At 31.7% G+C, this 19,481-nt stretch overlaps 2 protein-coding genes across 2 annotated transcripts; both read right to left on the minus strand.

The window, feature by feature from the left end:
- Nucleotides 1–234: 234 nt before the first annotated feature.
- Nucleotides 235–6,428, minus strand: LOC107475425 (solute carrier family 40 member 2). Its single transcript, XM_016095054.3, has 8 exons — nt 6,120–6,428; nt 5,520–5,670; nt 4,783–4,979; nt 4,144–4,602; nt 3,339–3,510; nt 2,535–2,672; nt 1,711–1,821; nt 235–619 (listed from the first exon to the last, which is right to left on the minus strand). Exons 1-8 carry the CDS (start codon nt 6,245–6,247, stop codon nt 473–475), a joined length of 1,503 nt encoding a protein of 500 aa, XP_015950540.1. The 5' UTR covers nt 6,248–6,428; the 3' UTR covers nt 235–472.
- A 2,808-nt stretch (nt 6,429–9,236) lies between these two features.
- On the minus strand, nt 9,237–14,318 carry LOC107475426 (uncharacterized). Its single transcript, XM_016095057.3, has 4 exons — nt 13,579–14,318; nt 12,447–12,516; nt 12,257–12,344; nt 9,237–9,549 (listed from the first exon to the last, which is right to left on the minus strand). Exons 1-3 carry the CDS (start codon nt 13,792–13,794, stop codon nt 12,295–12,297), a joined length of 336 nt encoding a protein of 111 aa, XP_015950543.1. The 5' UTR covers nt 13,795–14,318; the 3' UTR covers nt 9,237–9,549; nt 12,257–12,294.
- Nucleotides 14,319–19,481: the final 5,163 nt, after the last annotated feature.

Genomic DNA, 19,481 nt, shown 5'->3' on the forward strand with positions numbered 1-19,481 from the left:
TAAATCTTGTTTCAAATAAATTAAAAGTATTTCTTTGTAAAATTTAGACAGTTTTTAATTTAAATACTGAGACAATACTAATACTGAAAGCATGATCTTAATATAGCTGGATAATCTTAATAGCAATATCACTCAATCACCACAATTTAAAAATTGACTCTATTTAGGTTAGGTCAAAATCCCATCTACCAGTAGATAGTGTGTAAATAGACACAATGTCTCCTACAATGTATGTACATAAAATATTAACTCATTTAGATTATATTTAATAAATGTCCAAAGAAAGAAACAAAAAAAAAAACATTACATCTATTTTTTTGCGTTAGTTTTAACGGACAGAAAATTAGACAAATTTTATCACCGAACAAATATATTTTGTCTGTTTCATATTTATATCTGTCTCTTTCTCTAAACAATTTGTATCTTCTAATATCTTCATGTCTCTGTTTTGAAAGAGTTATGAAATAACTCCTTAAGATGCTACTCTTATGAAATATTTAACCCACAGTATCCGATCGAAGTGAAACAAATGCCGGCGCACGCGATACACGTGGACGCAGTAGAGGAGAGCAGCCAACGTAACAGCCAAATATGACAATAAAGTCAATTTCCAAAAGTCCTAAGACACAAGGAAGCAAGAAACAAGATCAGAACATTTTATGAGGCATCAGATTCTTTGTAAATAGAAAAAAAGTTCTTTGAACAAGTAACTCACCATAAGAAGCTACTATGATGTACGGACACTAACACGAATCACACAATACGCGGACGCACAAATTTTAAATTCTTATAAAATACGAAGACACTAGATATCTATAAAACATAAATTATTTTTTAGTTAAATTATAATGATATTTTGATAAATTAATTTTTTAACTATTTTTAATGTCTTTTTTAAATTATATAAAATATTTAAAATATTTTTTATTTTAATAAATAATAATACATATTATTTTTAAACTCATTTCAAGAATACATATTAAAAATAAGACTGGATACGTGATGGTAGGTGTGTTCAAGCAGAGAAAAATCTTTTAGTTTTTATTAAGACACGGTTGGACACAAAAGACACGCATGTCGGACGAGTGTTGATGAGTATCGTGTTCAATAAATGGAAAGTGTCTGTGCTTTATACATAAGCTATAAACTATAAAGCTGCTATAATTGGAAATATTAATAAGGATAAACTTTCACAACTGTGAAGCATCAGATTCAAATAAAAGAACAGCTGGTTTTAAAGATTCTATGAAGAAATAAATTGTTAGGCCAAAGTCAATAGTATTGTGAAAAATTTTTAATTTTTGCAATATGTTTATCTAAATTGGCCACAACATAATCCTAATAGGTAGCAATAGAGTCATGCCATCAGATAGCTAAAAGTTGAATTAGTTTTTCATGAGTCAGAATTTAGCAATTTTAAATTCTAAATATATAAATTTTTTCACACCATAACAACCTGATAATCAACCGTAATATAAATCTAACTAATTTGGTTCATAGAATCAATTCATGCTAGAATCAAATATATAAAAGCAGAAAAAAAAAATGAATAATAATAGTTACTTCTATTTTCAGTAATGTCATTCTAAACATAATTTTTTTACCTTGCCAAAATAGGAGTGCCAATTTCTATTCCAAAATAAAATTAATAGAAAACACACATTTTAAGGGATGTGCATGAATTATTTTATAGCAGTGAAAATAACTAACCCGGGGATCCGATATTATGATTCCCATAATATAAGCCAATAAATCCATGACAGCTTGAAGTGAATTCTGAACTCCTCCAACAACCAAACGATCTGATTCAGGAACAAGGTCCTATTTAAGAAAATTACATAACAAGAAAAATTTCAGGCTAAGAATAATGGAGATGATAATGAAGAATTAGAGAACCTGTCCTATGCTTCTATTCATCAAAAGACATGCACTTAAACCTAGATGCCACACTAAACACATTTTTATAAGATAATAGAGACAAAATTCTAAGTTTTCCATCTCGAGACAATTATTAAAACTTCGGTTAAACTATCCATAATCTATGTATCTATTCAATTTTAATATTTTAAAATCTACTATCTTGAATATAAGAGAAGTAAAATATGTTATTGGTAAGACTTGAACTCAAGACTTATAATTTTAGTTAGAAAATAAAATACTTACCATTATGACTAATTTCATATTTGTTATTATTATATACATTTACATTATAGAAAAATAGACAAGGTTTAAAGAATATACTAGTTTTATTGAATTATTTAATTATTATCAGATCAACTAGTTTAATTAGTGACTCAACTATTAAACTAGCGACCTAATATTAACCTAGTATTTTAACCACATCAGTTACCAGTTCGGTTTTGATGACAGAAGAATACAAAAGACATATCTTCATTATAGATGATTTTAAGCCAAATTTTACATGAACATTAACCAAAACCAATTTATTAGGAACTAAATCTCTTTTAGTAGTTTAAATAAGTGCAAGTTGTACTAATTAATTTCAGAGAATAGGGGGTCGCTGATATCCTTGCCTGCATTTGTTGAAGTACAGATAAGTCAAACATCCACAACCCAAGCCTAGATAAAGCCACACTTGCCATCAAAGTATATGATGATATATTTCCACTATGGATCCATATGGCAGCTACACATGGTAAGAGGCAGGTCCACTGCATTCAAATTGTACATTAACATTCACAACAAAGATCAACAGGAGTAGTTACACTTAAAAGAAGAATAACAGTTATTTTTAATTTGCTCGCGTGTTCATAGTGAAATCAAATGGAATAACATTTTACAATTATTCACCAACACTGAATTGGTCGAGTGGTAAATAAGTTTGTTTCCTTCCTAGTGGTCTCCGGTATGAGTCCTCGCAAGGAAGAATCCTAGTATATAGTATTGAGGACATGTGGTCCAATGAAATTTGTGAATTCGTCTAAAAGTATGTTAGGATTGGATGCCGAAAACAAAGGAAAAATGATGTTTGCAACACTTTTTATGTGCGGTTATTGCTAAAGGTGCATACAACTAAGTTGCCTAACACAAACATAAAAGAGTGGGGTCCATGTTAAGGCAAATTCGACAAGAATTTGAAAAGCACCATAGAATCTCCATTTATATACACCTCTCTTGTATATCTTTTCTTTTTATGGAATAAAAGATAAATTTTTTATCTTCTCTCACTTCTTATCAACCATTTTAAAACCAAAAGTAAAAAGTGTGCACAAAGATGGTACATGTAACATTGGTTCAGACAAAGACCATAATAATTGACAACCATTCAGAACATGACATTTATACAGAACACTTTTTAAGTATTGGTAAGAATATACCTGAGACCAGATAGACCAAAGTCCAGTTCTGATAGTTGATATCTGAGATTGTAGCACAGGATATGCAACTGTTGCACCAATTCCAATTACAGCACTTATTCCTCTTCCAATTCCAATGATATATGCAGGTATGCCTTCCCATTCTAATGTGGCTGTCATCAAAGTTCCAAAGCTGTGACAAAATAATTGGTGTTTCATCAGTGATATATAGAATGCATGTTTCTCAAGGTGTTGATGACTTTGTCCAATGAATGATATATACTATATAGCACTGTAGAGAGAGATGTTGCTAACACAGTTTTTTTTTTTCTTTGATGAATCAAACATTTATTTCACAATAGTTGAATACTTGAATTGGAAACACAACTCTCCAAGAGTGCTATTGAGTAAAGAATTAAATAAACATTTCAGCTGGTCAAGAGGAGTAAAATATTTCTAACTAGCAACTAGCATAATGCTTTGAGGTAAAAAAATTTTAGAGTGCAAAAGAGATTCATTTTAGGGAGACAAAATATTCTGTTTGTCATTTTTCCGTTTCATAAATAGATAAAAAGACGAAGTTGCAAAATGAAGATAAAATTCTATGATTTTATCTTCCTAAAACCTCACCAAATAAAAGATTAGTGCATTGAGCCATCCTTTTTTCACTCTTTCTAATAAATTGGTAAAATACTTTAAACATCAACGGAAACAACAAATTGCTAAAAAATAAACCTTTTACTGACCCTTTTTAGTGAAAAAGGAAAATGAAGGCTATATACCCTTATAAAATTTTTTCCTACAAAAATTGTTTGTGAGATTTCACCTTAGCACAGTGAAAAACAACAAAGCCAGAGCTATTCCAGGAATGACAACTTCTTGCTGCAAATAAACTCTCCATGCAACAACATAAGGTATCTCTGAGATCCACTCACAAAAACTTTTGCTTCTTGATATATCATCCACTTGTGATGAGTTACCTTCCAAAGTTATTTCATTCCTTTCCTCATCATCACTTTGTAAAATCTTTGCCACCCTTCTTTGGTTACTTTGTTTCAAAGCTGGAATTCCATTGTATACAGAACTGAAAAGCCAGTACTCCACCCAAACAGATACAGTGTTCCAGAGTGCTAGAGTTATAGCCGATGCCTTGAGCGACAAGAAACTTATTATGGAGCCAGTTATAACCGGAGCGAGAAGCTTGCATGTTAGATCGATGCGCCTTGTAACCGAATTCATTTTTGTCAGCAATTCCGGTGGTTCACCTTCTGATATAACCAACAACCTGTACAATGGAAACTACGGTAAAAATATACCTCTTTTTCTCACATTGACATTTTTTCAAACAGTTTTACTGCATAGAAAGTGATGAGAAAATTAAGAATGTAAGATCTAAGATCCTTAACATCAATACTAGATTTAAGGCAACAGAACATTCCTCTGTAAAAAGGGTTAATAACATTACCAGTCTCTTTCGATTAAGATGGTTCCGGCGAGCGTGGAAAGCACACTAATGCCTCCACAGACATTGATTAACACAACCAGCTGTATGAAAACTAAGAAATTTGTATACTTCAAAGATGAAGAGACAAGCAATGTGATCACCGCGACGCCAGCGATAACAAAAGAGAGGTTTTGTGTCACCAACCACAATTGCAAAACCTGTAGAAAAATTATGGAACAAACTCAAATAACTAAAGAAACTCCTGTAACATATAAACTTGTTTATCTTCTTTTGTTCATAACTCACTTTTGAGAAACTTTCAATATAAATGTAACATATATCAAATTCTTTTTGCCGTTCCTTTGTATCCATTACTTTCATTTTCTTGTTCATAACTCGGCCTATGTTTACATAGCCGGTTTCAAGTCTGGGAAAAAAGATCAGTCTGCGACAACCAACGTAAACTTGTATCACATCCCAATGCATGGTCAGGATGCAATGTCATCTTTAGATCAATGTAGGATTGTGTTAGGCCTGCAACAGCCAATGTAAAACTTCGTGGCATCCCAATGCAAGGACAGGATGCTATGACGTCTTTAATCCATGTAGCCGACCCCAACTAGTTGGAAAAAGGCTTTGTTAATTATGTTAAGTATCATTTTCTCGTTCATCTTTATATCAATGTATTTAGATACCGTATCCAAGTGATACACAAAAGAGTGACAAGCGTGACATAGCTATATCGGCCGGAAAATTACCTTGACATAAGATAACCTATCAAGCCATTTTCCGATCATAGGGCCGAAAACCGCGGTGGAGGCAGATTCAACAGCACCATATATGGCTGCATAGAGCAATGAGTCTGGCCATATATTTATCATATACAAACCTACAGAGAATTCCCACATCCTGCCATAAAAGAAATGAATTAATAAACACCTTCTCTTAATTAGTTTCACTAGAAAATGCTGAAAAATAAAATACATTGCACCAATGATTTTGAAAATCTAAATCCAAGGCATTAATGTAACCACCTTAGTGATATGCGAGTCACTCCTTCGTGAAAATTTGGTAGATTCTTGAATCGATATACATCAATACAAATTATATCCAAATACATTGATTCAATAATGTAACGAATTAACTAATTAGGTTAGTCACTGTCATTTAGCTCACTCGTGCACTTAAACATAAATCGAGATTCGAAAAGAGCATCTCATATTCTATTCATAAATTTATTGTTCCATTAGAGAATCAATTTCAATTCAAAAGTCAAAACTAGTAGAGTTTAGTCCCAATTAAACTCTCTAATCTCTTCTAAGAACTAAAGCAATAATGAAAATAGAAGAAAAAAAAACCTGGTGCCCCATCTTGCTAAGAAGTGACCAAAATATAATTTAGTGATGAGAGAAGAAGAAGGGTGGTGGTGTTGATGTGGTGGTGCCATGAGAGGCTCCCTCAAACTCAAAGCCACGTTTTCTTCCATATCTTACACACCGCAACCCTTCGACTAACAGATGTGTCATGCACGAACGAGTCCCAAGTGGCGAATTCCTAACCAACCACCATGAATTTAGCTTCAGTCGTTAATATGTGTATGTGTTGAGTTTTTCGTCAATAAGGTTCTTACTTCTATCATTCAATAAGTTGATCATTTTGGCGGTTTAGCATAGCATCATGTGTTACTTATTATTATATTAATAAATGTAATTAATTTAATTGTGCTCAAGGTTGTTGTTCTAAAGCGGGTGCCAAAAGTTATTACAAACAAAAAAAATAACAAACCTGTATATTGGTAAAAAAAAATATTAGTTAAAAACGGTTAAAATTTATTTTATTTAATATTTATTAATTATTTTAAAAAAATATTTATTATGACGACATTTAATTTATGTAGCTAATATTATTATTAGGGGGGATGGGTTATTGATTTTTATTTTAGTAAAGAATAGAAACAAAAATATGCATAACTCACATCACGGGGATATTATTATGTAATTGTATTTTTTTATTAAAGATAAGGAAACTCGAATTTGTGACTTCTTCAGATTTAAAAAATATAAAAAAAATTATATCATTTGAATTATAACTCATTGAATATGTAATTGTTTTTGTGGTTCTAAGAGATGTACCTTAATGTAAAAGATTATTGTACTCATTATAAACGTCATTGATCGAAATATTGATCTTAATAATTGAATCATGTTAAATTAATATGACACAAATAAAATATTTTTTTTTGTACAACATTGACTTTTGCTATATTCATTTAATTAGTGTCATGCAGTTCAATAATTTTCAAATATAAAATTAAATTAAAGAAATAAATCACAATAATAATAATAATAAGTTGGACTAAGGTAGCTGATTTTACTGAATTGTTATAAAATAGAATTAAAGTAATAGTTGGGGTAACATATTTAATTTAGGTAAATTTTATATTATCTATAATTTGGTATTTAATTTTTGTCTAATTTATTTTTTATAATAAATTTTAAATATTTAATAATGATTTATTTTTATATTTTTAAATTAAATATTAATTTTTAACTCTATATAATAAATTAAGCAAATATGTTTAAGTACCATAGCAATTATTTTTAATTTATAGGTATGATCTGAGTGAGAATAAGACAAAGAACAAGTCCATGTGTGATCTGAAGTGAAGTCACGTAAACGATAACCTTGCATCTTAATAACGACAACAAAATAAAATAAATGTGACATAAAGTTATCATAGTTCATGGATCTTTCTGGAATTTTGCTACATAACCATCGTCACAGCTATATTTTAACATAAGTGTTTGATTTTTGAATATGGACAATGAAAGTGGAGTCACGACTCCCGAGTGTTGACTTGTCATGGATTTTAAATGGAAAAAGAATCTTTTGCATCACTTAATTGTATATATTCCATTTTAAAATATACTCTAATTATTTGATATTAATAATAAATATATGAGAAATTCTTGAGATTGTCAGTAATTTTTAATATTTTTTATTATTATTTAATTAATATAAATATTAAATTATTTTTAATAAATAAATTATATTAATTTATGCATATAAAATTCTAAAAAATATAAATGATTCGCAGATTATTTAAAATCGAATGTGGATTGAGCTTGCTTACGAGGCCAAAATGTTTAATGAAGTGGTCTTTGACAGGGAACAATCGACCCACCCAAATTGATTTTTAATACATATATAATTTTTCCTTTTGCGTTATCATTTGAAAATAGAAATTTATTACGGTACGATTATTTTGTTAAGGAGTTTGATAGTCATTATATAATCAATGTTAACATTTGATCATAGCTTTCATAATAAATTTCAAAACGTAGTTTTAAAAATAATTAATATTTTCAGTTAATATATTATGTTGCAAAATTTCGGCCACACAAATAAAGATATTGTAGTTTTATAATGATATTAACGAATCCTCGGTAAGAATTTTACATAAATATCCTTAACTAATATTCTTAATATTTTCATGAAATACACTAAACCGGTAAACCCTCGTTGAAAATGTTAATGTTCTCGGTTAGCTAAACCCTAACAATAATACAAAAATATTGTTGCTTATTTGGAGATTTATTTATATTATTTTTTATGAAATCAACCGGTGTCATGTATAGTTGGTTGAGGTGGTATTCTTTTATAGAGATTCTGAATGGGAAGTAATACTTGAAATAAGAAATTAGCAAAAGTATCCGTTAAGATTGCCAATAATTGATTAATTATCCATATGATAGTTGTTAATCAACTAATTTCTTCGCTTAAAGCTTGATAAGCCAATAATTCTGGGCATGAACTAATGTATTTGCTTTTTTATTATTAGCTAGACTACTAATGAGTTATGAGTTATGACTAGACTTTCTGAATTTACAAAAGAGTACACTAATATCATATTACTGACAAAAAAAAATTGCTAACCATAAATAAGCTTTCAAAAATTAAAAAATGCCACAAAAAGAATTAGATATTAAATTAAATATATATTCTAAACAAAAACTTTAAAAATTAAATTTTGATGCAACTTTTTACTATCATTATTAAATTTCATGCTTAAAATTTAATTATTTTTTGTTAAATGAATTTTTAAAAGAAAAATTTATTACCAATGACAATATTTTTTTCAAAATAAAAAGAAAAATTTAGAGTTTAAATTTTGTTCCGAAATTTTTTATAGACCTTCTATATATTTATTCAAATGTTAGCTACAAAAATTTAGATCAAATAAATAAGCTATTTGTTAAATATAAAACTTTTTTGTTACTTGTAAAAAATATAATATTTATTGTTTTTTTTGTCGTATTTTCAAATCATTCAAAGTTTATTTAATTGTTCTGAAGACATTTCCATGTTAAACAAAAGAATTAAAACTTCTACAGCATTCTCCCACGCCCCCAAGAATTAAAAAATAAAAATAAAAATTAGAGGAAGCTACAACTTGTAAATGATGAAAAGAAAAGGGCGCAATAATAGAACATATATATAATCGGACAACCTTCAACAATCAACAAAATTATATAATTAACAGAAAAAAAAAACTTATATTTAAGTAAATTGCTGGGTAATTAAAGTCCTAACCACATAACCCAGAATGATTTTTACACCTGTCCTCCAAACTAGGAGCATTAATTTTCTTTTCCTTGACTATTCTTTTCCCCTTCTTTTTTCATAAACCAAAAGGAATAAACAAATCATCCGAAAATTGAAACCATATATGGCATGGTAAACTAAGTTACATCAACATACACAATGGGATGAGAATGCCAGAGAGACCTTCACAAAACAACAAAACACAACATTAATACACCAAGAAAGAGAAATGTTATCAAATAATAATAAAACAAATGAATAAGAAAGAAAGAAAGAAAGAGAGAGAAACTAACCGTATTTACTTTTATGAGTTTAATTTTGATGCATTAACAGTGTAAAGCGTTTTACATAGTCGTACAATCACATTTGTTCTTTTGGATGACCATTCACGCGGTCAATGTAAAAGGTAGTTATTTTTACTGATGTGGTGTTACGTAATTGGATGCATGTGTAAAACTACTTTACACTGACAATGCATCGAAATTAAATTCTTACTTTTATATCCAAAAATAAAAGGGATATATAGAAGTGTACTAAAAGAGTAATGCAAATAACACAGTTCTTTAGTGAAACACTTAACATAAAACAAGATGTTGGATGTGTTGCCCTCAATTTTAGAGATAAGTGTCTGTAACATTGTCTAACCATAAAGGAGAAAAGTGTAATTTACCATTTGAGAAGGAGTGATATGCAACTATATAGTACTAATCTTTCTAGTATCCATGATTATGCAACCACTGTTTTGAACCACTATGGAGTTTAGTTGTGAAAACCATTCATAAGAAGCTCCACAGTTGCCTAGAGACTATTCCCACTACCATATCACTTCTTTGTACTAATCAATTGTAACTAATTAACTAACCTTTCTTTCTTAACTAAAACTTGCTATTGATAACTTCATTCATACTATTTGGAATCGTAACAATAGAACGAAAATTAACAACACTGCAAATTCAGGACCTGCCCTTCTATCCAAAAATTAAGGGTGCATTTGGTTTGCATTTTTATTTTCTGTTTTCTGAATTTTGTGAAGGAAAAAAGTGAAAACAGGAGGTGAAAACAGAAAAAAGGATTTTATTGTTTTCATTGTTTTCACTTTTTCCTTCACAAAATCTAGAAAACAAAAAACACTGAAAATGAGAACAGAAAATGAAAATGCAAACCAAACACACCCTAAATATTCCAACTTCAAATGGTGGAATCACTTTCTTCTCTTTTCATATTTCTTGCAATCAGTTGCCTTACAAACAAGAAATTGTTGCTTCAGACATCTTTGCCAGATGCTTCATAACATATCTCTCATATTTAATACAAGCAAGAAGAGCATGATTTATGCATAAACAGTCTCATTGTAGACATGATATATAATAGAGCTCAATGGTGTCGCTTGATTTATGTAGCCAACCCCATCTAGTCGGATAAAGCTTTGTTGTTGTTGTTGTTCTTGTTGTTGTATGAATATTAAAAGGCCATGAATGCACCATATTGTAATTCAACAATAGTGTCCCAACTGTTCCTAAATATGACTGACTCGTTCATTCGAAATTGAAGATTTCGTGTGTATATCTATTTTAAACATAAAACATGAATCCTATGCAAGTGATCCTACTAGTACTTCACATAGGTTTTATATATCCACTATCAAAATTGGATTAAGGTTCCATGATGGCAGAAATGAATTATATCATTTGTGCACGTAAAAGTCGGGATCTGAGGACATCCAGCTCCATTTAAGGGTGGAAAATAAGAGTTTGAGCTTTTGGTAATAGAGACCACAACAAAATCTCTGGGTGATGCAGTGGATGTTGGTATGAGGTACTTGAGTGTTAGCGCGTACAAAGAACTCTCTCTCGATACCAAAAGTACAACATTTCATCACATCCAATGTATAAAAGAACAAAATATGCTTAATAAAAAGTATCATACTGGACAAGGATGACAAGGAAGTCAAAAATTTCAGATTTAATCAAAATTATTGGAATAAGCAATAGATAACAGTGGTTATGATAGGTAAACACTCTTGGAGATCCACATTTTGTTATAAACTAACCTAAATTATCCAATATCCACAGGGTAACAGATAAGCCAAGACTATCTAAGTTGCACTATCACCTATGTATACAAAACCAGAATGAAATTTTTTCTCTGAATACTGTTGAATTAGGTCAATTTGGATATAGAGATTGAGGATGATCCGCATGCCGAATCAACTAGACCTCGCCTACCATTTTTTATTAGTTTAATTTATTTCCCCTCAACTTTACAAGTAAGATGGTGACAGGTTACAACTGTAATTCCTGAAACGCCTCTTCCATCTAGATCGGGACTTGGCAAAACGACATGCCAATTACTTCAAGAAAATTTCTGATAAAACGTGTGAGTAAGGCTAGACCTAGATCCAGAAATGTATACAGCCCCAAACATTTAATCTCGTAAAAGGTGAATGTACACAACATGAACATAAGGCTTTACTAACAACACAAAAAAGAAAGATTGAAACTTGAGGTTGTTCTAGCAAGATATTCCAAAGCCAGCTTTTAGCAACATCTTGAAGCTAAACCTAATCAGCAAGTAGTGTCTACCACATTTAACCTTAAGTTCTACTTTTATATATTAAAAAGAAGGAAGAGGTGAATTTGTATGACTGTCTAACATATTAAGTCTAGAAAGAAAGCTGTTATGCTGATAATTTTGTAGTCATAATATGAGATGAAACAATCAATAAGAAGATAGGTGTGTTAGATTCCCATCAGAAATATTTGAATTCCTATAAGAGTTGACTCAAAGTACATACAAGACACGACATGTGGCAATTTCTTTCATTATGATGTCAAAAGTGTCACAAGCCTAAGTCACATAAGAGAGCCATCAGAAATTGGAATAAACTCACCTTTCACAATTTCAGACACGAAGCCAAATTAAATTTCCTTAAGAATCCTCCTTCATTTCATCAGAATCAGAGTCACTAGCATTGTAACCTAACAAAGATGCATTAAAAAAAAGTACATTCACAACTAAACTCTTAAATAGAGGAAAATAAAATGAAGCTGCCGACAAAAAAAAGAACCGAGAAAATTTACCTGGACGCTTATCACCAACTTTCCAAACAGACGAACGAGTCTTTGATGCTCTGGTCAGCCAAACTCTTCCCTTAATTGCCAACAGATAACATCAGTCTTGGAAACCGAAAGTCAACAACAAAGAAGCAAGTTCACATATTCCACGCATGGTTTAATTTATTAATTATCATCAATAGCTACACCATTGCTCTTTATGAATAAACTAATGGAAGGGCAGAAAATATCTTTTCAACATTACAACTTATGATCTGGACAAATAGTGCATACAAACTAAATGCATATTTGTGTATGTTAAAACCTAAATAATGTGGTAAAACAAATGAATGAGTTCTAATATTATGACAACTCTCTATCCCTTGCCCCAAAAAGGGGGATAAAAATATCAAGCTGTAACTTACTTCCATGATGGAACTTTTTACATTGTTATCCTAGAAATGTGTATAAAGTACAAACACACCTATGCATTCAACCATAATACACTAGTGTACAATTGGCTACAGATCCTCACTAGTATTAAGACCAAAAAAATGAGCTACATGCTCCTTTTCTTTCTGATTTCCAACTTATTCTTCACATTAAAGTAAAACAACAGGGTTGGCTTGTTTAAGGCTCCAAGCACTCTATCCCCTACAACACCAAAGCCCAACACCCACAAATTACAAAACCCCTAATCTGGTGAATCCATGTACAGATAAAAAGACTAACAAAGACTGAAAAACAAAAATATACAAATCCAACTAATCGTTATATTGTCACATCATTTGAAGTTTCTTGCCAACACTATCTGGATCTGAACCCTATTACTAGAAATCCAACGGATCCGGCTCGAAGAACTGTCATTGTCACTCCAAGCACAGTATTTTTTTCATCCCTAAGATTCGAATCAAGAGTCGAGATCTCTAAAAATGGTACGAGCAACTCGAGCATGCCTATCACTTGGTTATCATTCAAAGTGTTTGAAGACTCTTGTAATAACTAACTCAAATATCACAGTATATGATTCTATATGATAACATTAATATCCTAATGATCAATAGTGCAACACATTTCGTACAATGTATCAAAACTAATCTAAAGAAAGAAAAAAGCATGCACAAAAAAGAATTGAGAGGAGGAAGAAAAGACACTGTACCTTTTGGGGATCTTTGGGAACACCATAACCACTACAGTACATCTGACCAAGCAAGACCTGCATGCTAACATCTCCAGCTTTAGCTTCCTTCATTGTATCCCTAAACCACCTCTTAACACAATCTGCCACCACCTCTGACAACCGAACCCTCCCACTACTACTACTACTACTCTCTTTGTTGTTGGTGTTGGTGTTGGTATTGCTAGTGCTCTCCATTGACAACAATAATTACAAACCTTTTTTTTTTCCTTTTTTGCAACCACTTTTCTGAAAATTCAGAACTTCAAAGTGCAGAAGAAGAAGAACGTGGAGGGAGGTAGGGAGGGTTTGGATTTTTTGCTCCGGTAACTGATGGAGAAAAATATTGGTAGCTTTTCAGATTGAATTAAAATCAAATCCAACAATAAGAATCACACTAGAATTGCAAATGGGGTTCTGAAAGTTCTCATTTTTTTCTTTTTTTTTTCCTTTTTCACTTTTTTTTGGGGTTTTTTCTTGAGGTGACTCACTCCAATGCTATCTGAAGATCATGTTTTTATTGCGGGTTTGAATGCTTTTTTTTTTGTTCAAAATAATTATTTATATTGAGTAGTAGCCAAAGAGAGAAGAAGACGACGAAGAAGAACGGAATTGAGAAAAGAGGATTCAAGACATGGAAGGTGGTTTCCGTTTGTCGCCGCGGGATTACATCTTCATACGACGTCGTTTTCTGCATATATCCAGATCTTTTCTAGCACCAAAAACCGTCAACACTGTTGTAAAATAAATAAAAGAATAAGAAGATAAAAAATAGAGAAATATAAATATAGAACTCTAATAATAACATTCACCACAATTACTATCTTAATATAATAGAGATGATTATTATATCACTAATATATTATAAATTTAAGACTTTCGGATAGATGGAGAAAAGAAAAAATTATTATTATAATATATGAATCAATCTTCATTTATTGGATTTTGTCTTGTAAAGAGATTCATTCAGTCTTGAGAATGATATCCACCTAACCCATACGTGGTCATCCATCTTTATCACAACACTCCCCTTGAATGACCATTTAGGATTATTACCTCGTTAAAATCTTACTAAAGAAAAATCCAGTGAAAAAAAATCTTAGTGAAGAAAAAAGAGTACAATATCCTTTAGTGATGGGGACTGCCTCATTAAAAACTTTGTCAAAAAAATCTAACCAAGGGAAAAAGAGTACAGTCTCCCCTTCTTGCCGACATCATTTAATGTCTCGAAATCGGCGCATCCCAATCTCATGTATCAATCTTTCAAAGGAGGATTTTGGGAGTGACTTTGTAAATAAATCTGCCAGATTATCACTTGAGCGGATCTGTTGGATATCAATTGTCCCTTGATTTTGAAGATCATGAGTGAAGAAGAATTTAGGAGAAATATGCTTTGTTCTATCACCTTTGATGTATCCGCCTTTAAGTTGAGCAATGCATGTTGTATTATCTTCAAACAGGACAGTTGGAGCTATCTTATGATCAATCAGTCCACATGATGACAGAATATATTGGATCAGACTTCTGAGCCAAAAACACTCGCGACCAGCTTCATGAATCGCTAGTATTTCGGCATGATTAGAGGATGTTGCAGCAATCGTCTATTTTCGTGGACCTCCATGATATAGCTGTACCCCCATATGTGAATAGGTATCCTGTTTGAGATCTCCCTTTATGTGGATCAGATAAGTATCCAACATCTGCATAGCCAACTAATTATAACTTGGATCCATAGGGATAAAACAATCCCATATCAACTGTCCCATGAAGATATCGAAAGATTTGCTTGATTCCACTCCAATATCTTCTGGTTGGAAAGGAACTATATCTTGCTAGTAAATTCACAGCAAATGATATATCGGGTCGTGTATTATTAGCAAGATACATTAGTGCTCCAATGACACTAAGATATGGTACTTCAGGACCAAGGATATCTTCATTCTTTTCTTTAGGACGGAATTGATCATTCTCCACATCCAAAGATCTTATGATCATTGGGGTACTCAAGGGATGTGACTTATCCATATAAAATATTTTCAAGATCTTCTCTGTGTATGTTGTTTGATGAATAAAGATCCCATTTTTTATATGCTCGATCTGCAGGCCGAGACAAAATTTAGTCCTTCCAAGATTTTTCATCTCAAACTCTTCTTTTGGAGTTTTTATAATTGTTGGAATCTCTTCAAAAGTCCCAATGATATTTAAATCATCAACATACACAGCAATTATAATAAATCCAAATACGGATTTTTTTATGAAAATGCATGGACAGCTATCATCATTCTTGAAACCGTTTTTGGCTAGATACTCAGTAAGACGATTATACCACATTCGTCCAGATTGCTTTAGACCATATAAAGATCTTTGCAATTTGACTGAGTATAACCCTTGTGAATATTCATTGGATGGTTTAGATATCTTTAGTCCTTCAGGAACTTTCATATAGATATCCCGATCTAATGAGCCCTATAAATAGGTTGTTACTACATCCATTAAATTCATATGCGGTTTATGATATGCAGATAAACTGACCAAATAACACAATGTTATCGCATCCACTACAGGGGAACACGTTTCTTCATAATCTATACCGGGTCTTTGTGAAAAACCTTGTGCCACAAGTCGGGCTTTATAGCGCACAACTTCATTTTTCTCAATTCGTTTTCTCACAAATACCCATCTGTATCCAACAGGTTTTACATCTTCTGGTGTACGGACTACAGGTCCAAAGACTTCACGTTTTGTAAGTGAGTCCAACTCAGCTTTCATGGGCTTCTTTCCATTTTGGCCAATCATTTCTTTGTCGACATTCTTCAACTGATCTTGGCTCAAGATCCTTACTTTCATGCATGATATTTAATGCCACATTATATGCAAATATTTCATTGACAATTGTCTTATTTCGGTCCCATTTCTCTCCTTAAAAGATATAATTTATCGAGATCTCGTCATTTTCACAATTTTCACGTACCTGAACGTCTTCTGGCATTAAAACTATATCAGAATTTTGGACAACTGCAGGTGTCTCTAATATGTCTTTTTCAACAGGAATAGTATTTACCTCTTTTTGCTTTCGAGGATTTTTATCTTTGGAACCGAGAGGCATGCCACGCTTCTAGCGTGAATTTGCTTCAGTGGCTATTTGTCCGACTGGGACATCAATTCGAATTGGGGCATTTTCCGCTGGTATATAAGATTTGGTTATCCTCTTTGTATCGGAAAATGCATCAGGCAATTCATTTGCTATTCTTTGCAAATGTATAATCTTTTGAACTTCTAGTTCACATTGCCCTGATCGAGGATCTAAATGCATCAATAATGATGCATTCCATTAAGTTCCTTTTCAGGAAGCTTATTCTCTCCCCCTAATGTTGAAAATTTTGATTCATCAAAATGACAATCCGCAAACCGGACTTTAAATACATCTCCAGTTTGTATCTCAAGATACCTCACTATAGAGAGAGAATCATATCCAATATATATCCTCAATTTTCTTTGGGGTCCCATTTTGGTGTGATTAGGTGGTGCAATGGGAACATATATCGCACACACAAATATTCTTAAATGGGAAATATTTGGCTGCTGACCAAAAACTAATTACATAGGAGAGAACTTATGGTAACTCGTTGGCCTCAAACGAATAAGTGTTGTGGCAAATAAAATAGCATGACCCCAACCAAGGTTGGGAGATTTGTTCTCATAAGTAAGGGTCTAGCAATTAATTGGAGGCATTTAATAAGTGATTTTGCTAACCCATTTTGTGTGTGAACATAAGCTACTAGATGTTCAACACTTATTCCATTAGCCATATAATAAGCATCAAAAGTTTGGGAAGTAAATTCACCAGCATTATCAAAACGAATTGCTTTGATTGGATTTTGTAAAAAATTGTGCTTTTAATCGAATAATTTGAGTCAGTAATCTCGCAAACGCCAGGTTGCGAGAAGATAATAAGTACACATGTGACCATCTCGAAGATGCATCTATTAGGACCATAAAATATCTAAAAGATCCACATATATTGCCTTGAATTTTTTCTAAGAATTCAAGGGACTCAAATCCAATCTTTACTGGTGATGGCCTTAAAATTAACTTCCCTTGAGAACATGCAGCACAACAAAATTCACTAGATTTAAGAATCTTCTGGTTCTTTAGTGAATGTCCATGAGAGTTTTCAATAATTCTCCTCATCATGGTTGTTCCCGGATGACCCAATTTATCATGCCAAGTTATGAATTCATTTAGGCTAGTAAACTTCTGGTTTACAATGGCATGTGATTCAATTGCATTAATCTTGGTATAATACAACCCAGATGAAAGTGAGGGTAACTTTTCTAATATAACCTTTTTATTTAAATCATGAGTTGTGATACATAAATATTCATGATTTCCCTAATTCATTGTTTCAATATGATATCCATTTCGGCGAATATCTTTGAAATTCAACAAGTTCCTCAGAGACTTGGTAGGTAATAATGCATTATTTATTATAAATTTTGTTCCTCCAGGAAACAAAATTATAGCTCTTCCGGAGCCTTTTATCACATTGCTTGAGCCAATAATAGTATTAACATATTCTTCTTTTGGTACAAGATGGGTAAAATATATATCACTTTTAAGAATAGTGTGCGAACTTGCACTATCTGCAAGGCAAATATCTTCAAAATATGTCCTTGCCATTTTTCTTCAAAGACAAATGATAATAATAATAATAAAATGAGTAGAAGTACATGCACAGTAAAATTATTCATATGAATACTTAACAAACACATACACATATCAAACTATTCCATCATTGATCAAATAGCCGAAATTTTCTTCAGAACCCTTAAAGAAATTAGATACATTATAATGAGTGGTGGAATTTTTATCATTTGAAACAAAATTTGTTTCCTTTCCTTTGTCATCCTTTTTCAAGGATGCTTGATAAAGATCAACTAGGTGCCTTGGGGTACGACAGGTACATGATCAATGGCCCTTTCCACCACAACAAAATCATTTATCCTCAATTAATTTACTTTGCCCATTGTTTCTTTCTTTATCCCACTTCTGGTGAGATCCTTTCTTGGGAACATAATTTCTTTTCCTTCCATAATTTTTCTTGTTATCAAAATCTTGCCATTTACCTCTTATGGAGTTATAATTTGCCGCATTTGCTTCAGGAAATGGGGCAGCGTCATCTGGACGCGCTTTATAATTTCTTAAGAGGAACTCATTGTTGTATTCAGCAACAAGAAAGCAAGAAATTAGTTCAGAATATTTTTTAAATTCTTTTTCTCGATTGCTACTGTAGGAGCACATTCGAGGCATGGAAGGTCGGAAAAATTTTCTCTAACATATCGGATTTGAGAAGGTATCACTGTCTTTTGATGATTATACCTTTCTTCAAGGTCTTTCCAAAGATCTGTAGGATATTTTAATGTGAGATATTTATTTTTTAATCCTTTATCAAGATGACGACGAAGGAAAATCATGGCTTTGGCTTTATCCTTCTGGGATGCATTATTTTCAGCCTTAATGGTATCTCCAACATCCATTAAATCAAGATGGATTTCAGCATCTAATATCCATGATAAATAATTATTTCCAGATATATCAAGAGAATTAAATTCAAGATGAGAGAGCTTCGACATAATAAAAATTTGTTACCCGAGTCTTCCTAAAAATTTGATCAGAATCTCGTGCTGATAACATATTGTAAAATAAATAAAAGAATAAGAAAGATATAAATATAAGATAGAGAAATATAAATATAGAACTCTAGTAATAATATTCACCACAATTACTATCTTAATATAATCGAGATGATTATTATATCACTAATATATTATAAACTTAAGACTTTCGAATAGATAGAGAAAAGAGAAAATTATTATTATAATGTG

Source organism: Arachis duranensis, chromosome 2 (genome assembly GCF_000817695.3).
Source record: "Arachis duranensis cultivar V14167 chromosome 2, aradu.V14167.gnm2.J7QH, whole genome shotgun sequence".
NCBI lineage: Eukaryota > Viridiplantae > Streptophyta > Magnoliopsida > Fabales > Fabaceae > Arachis > Arachis duranensis.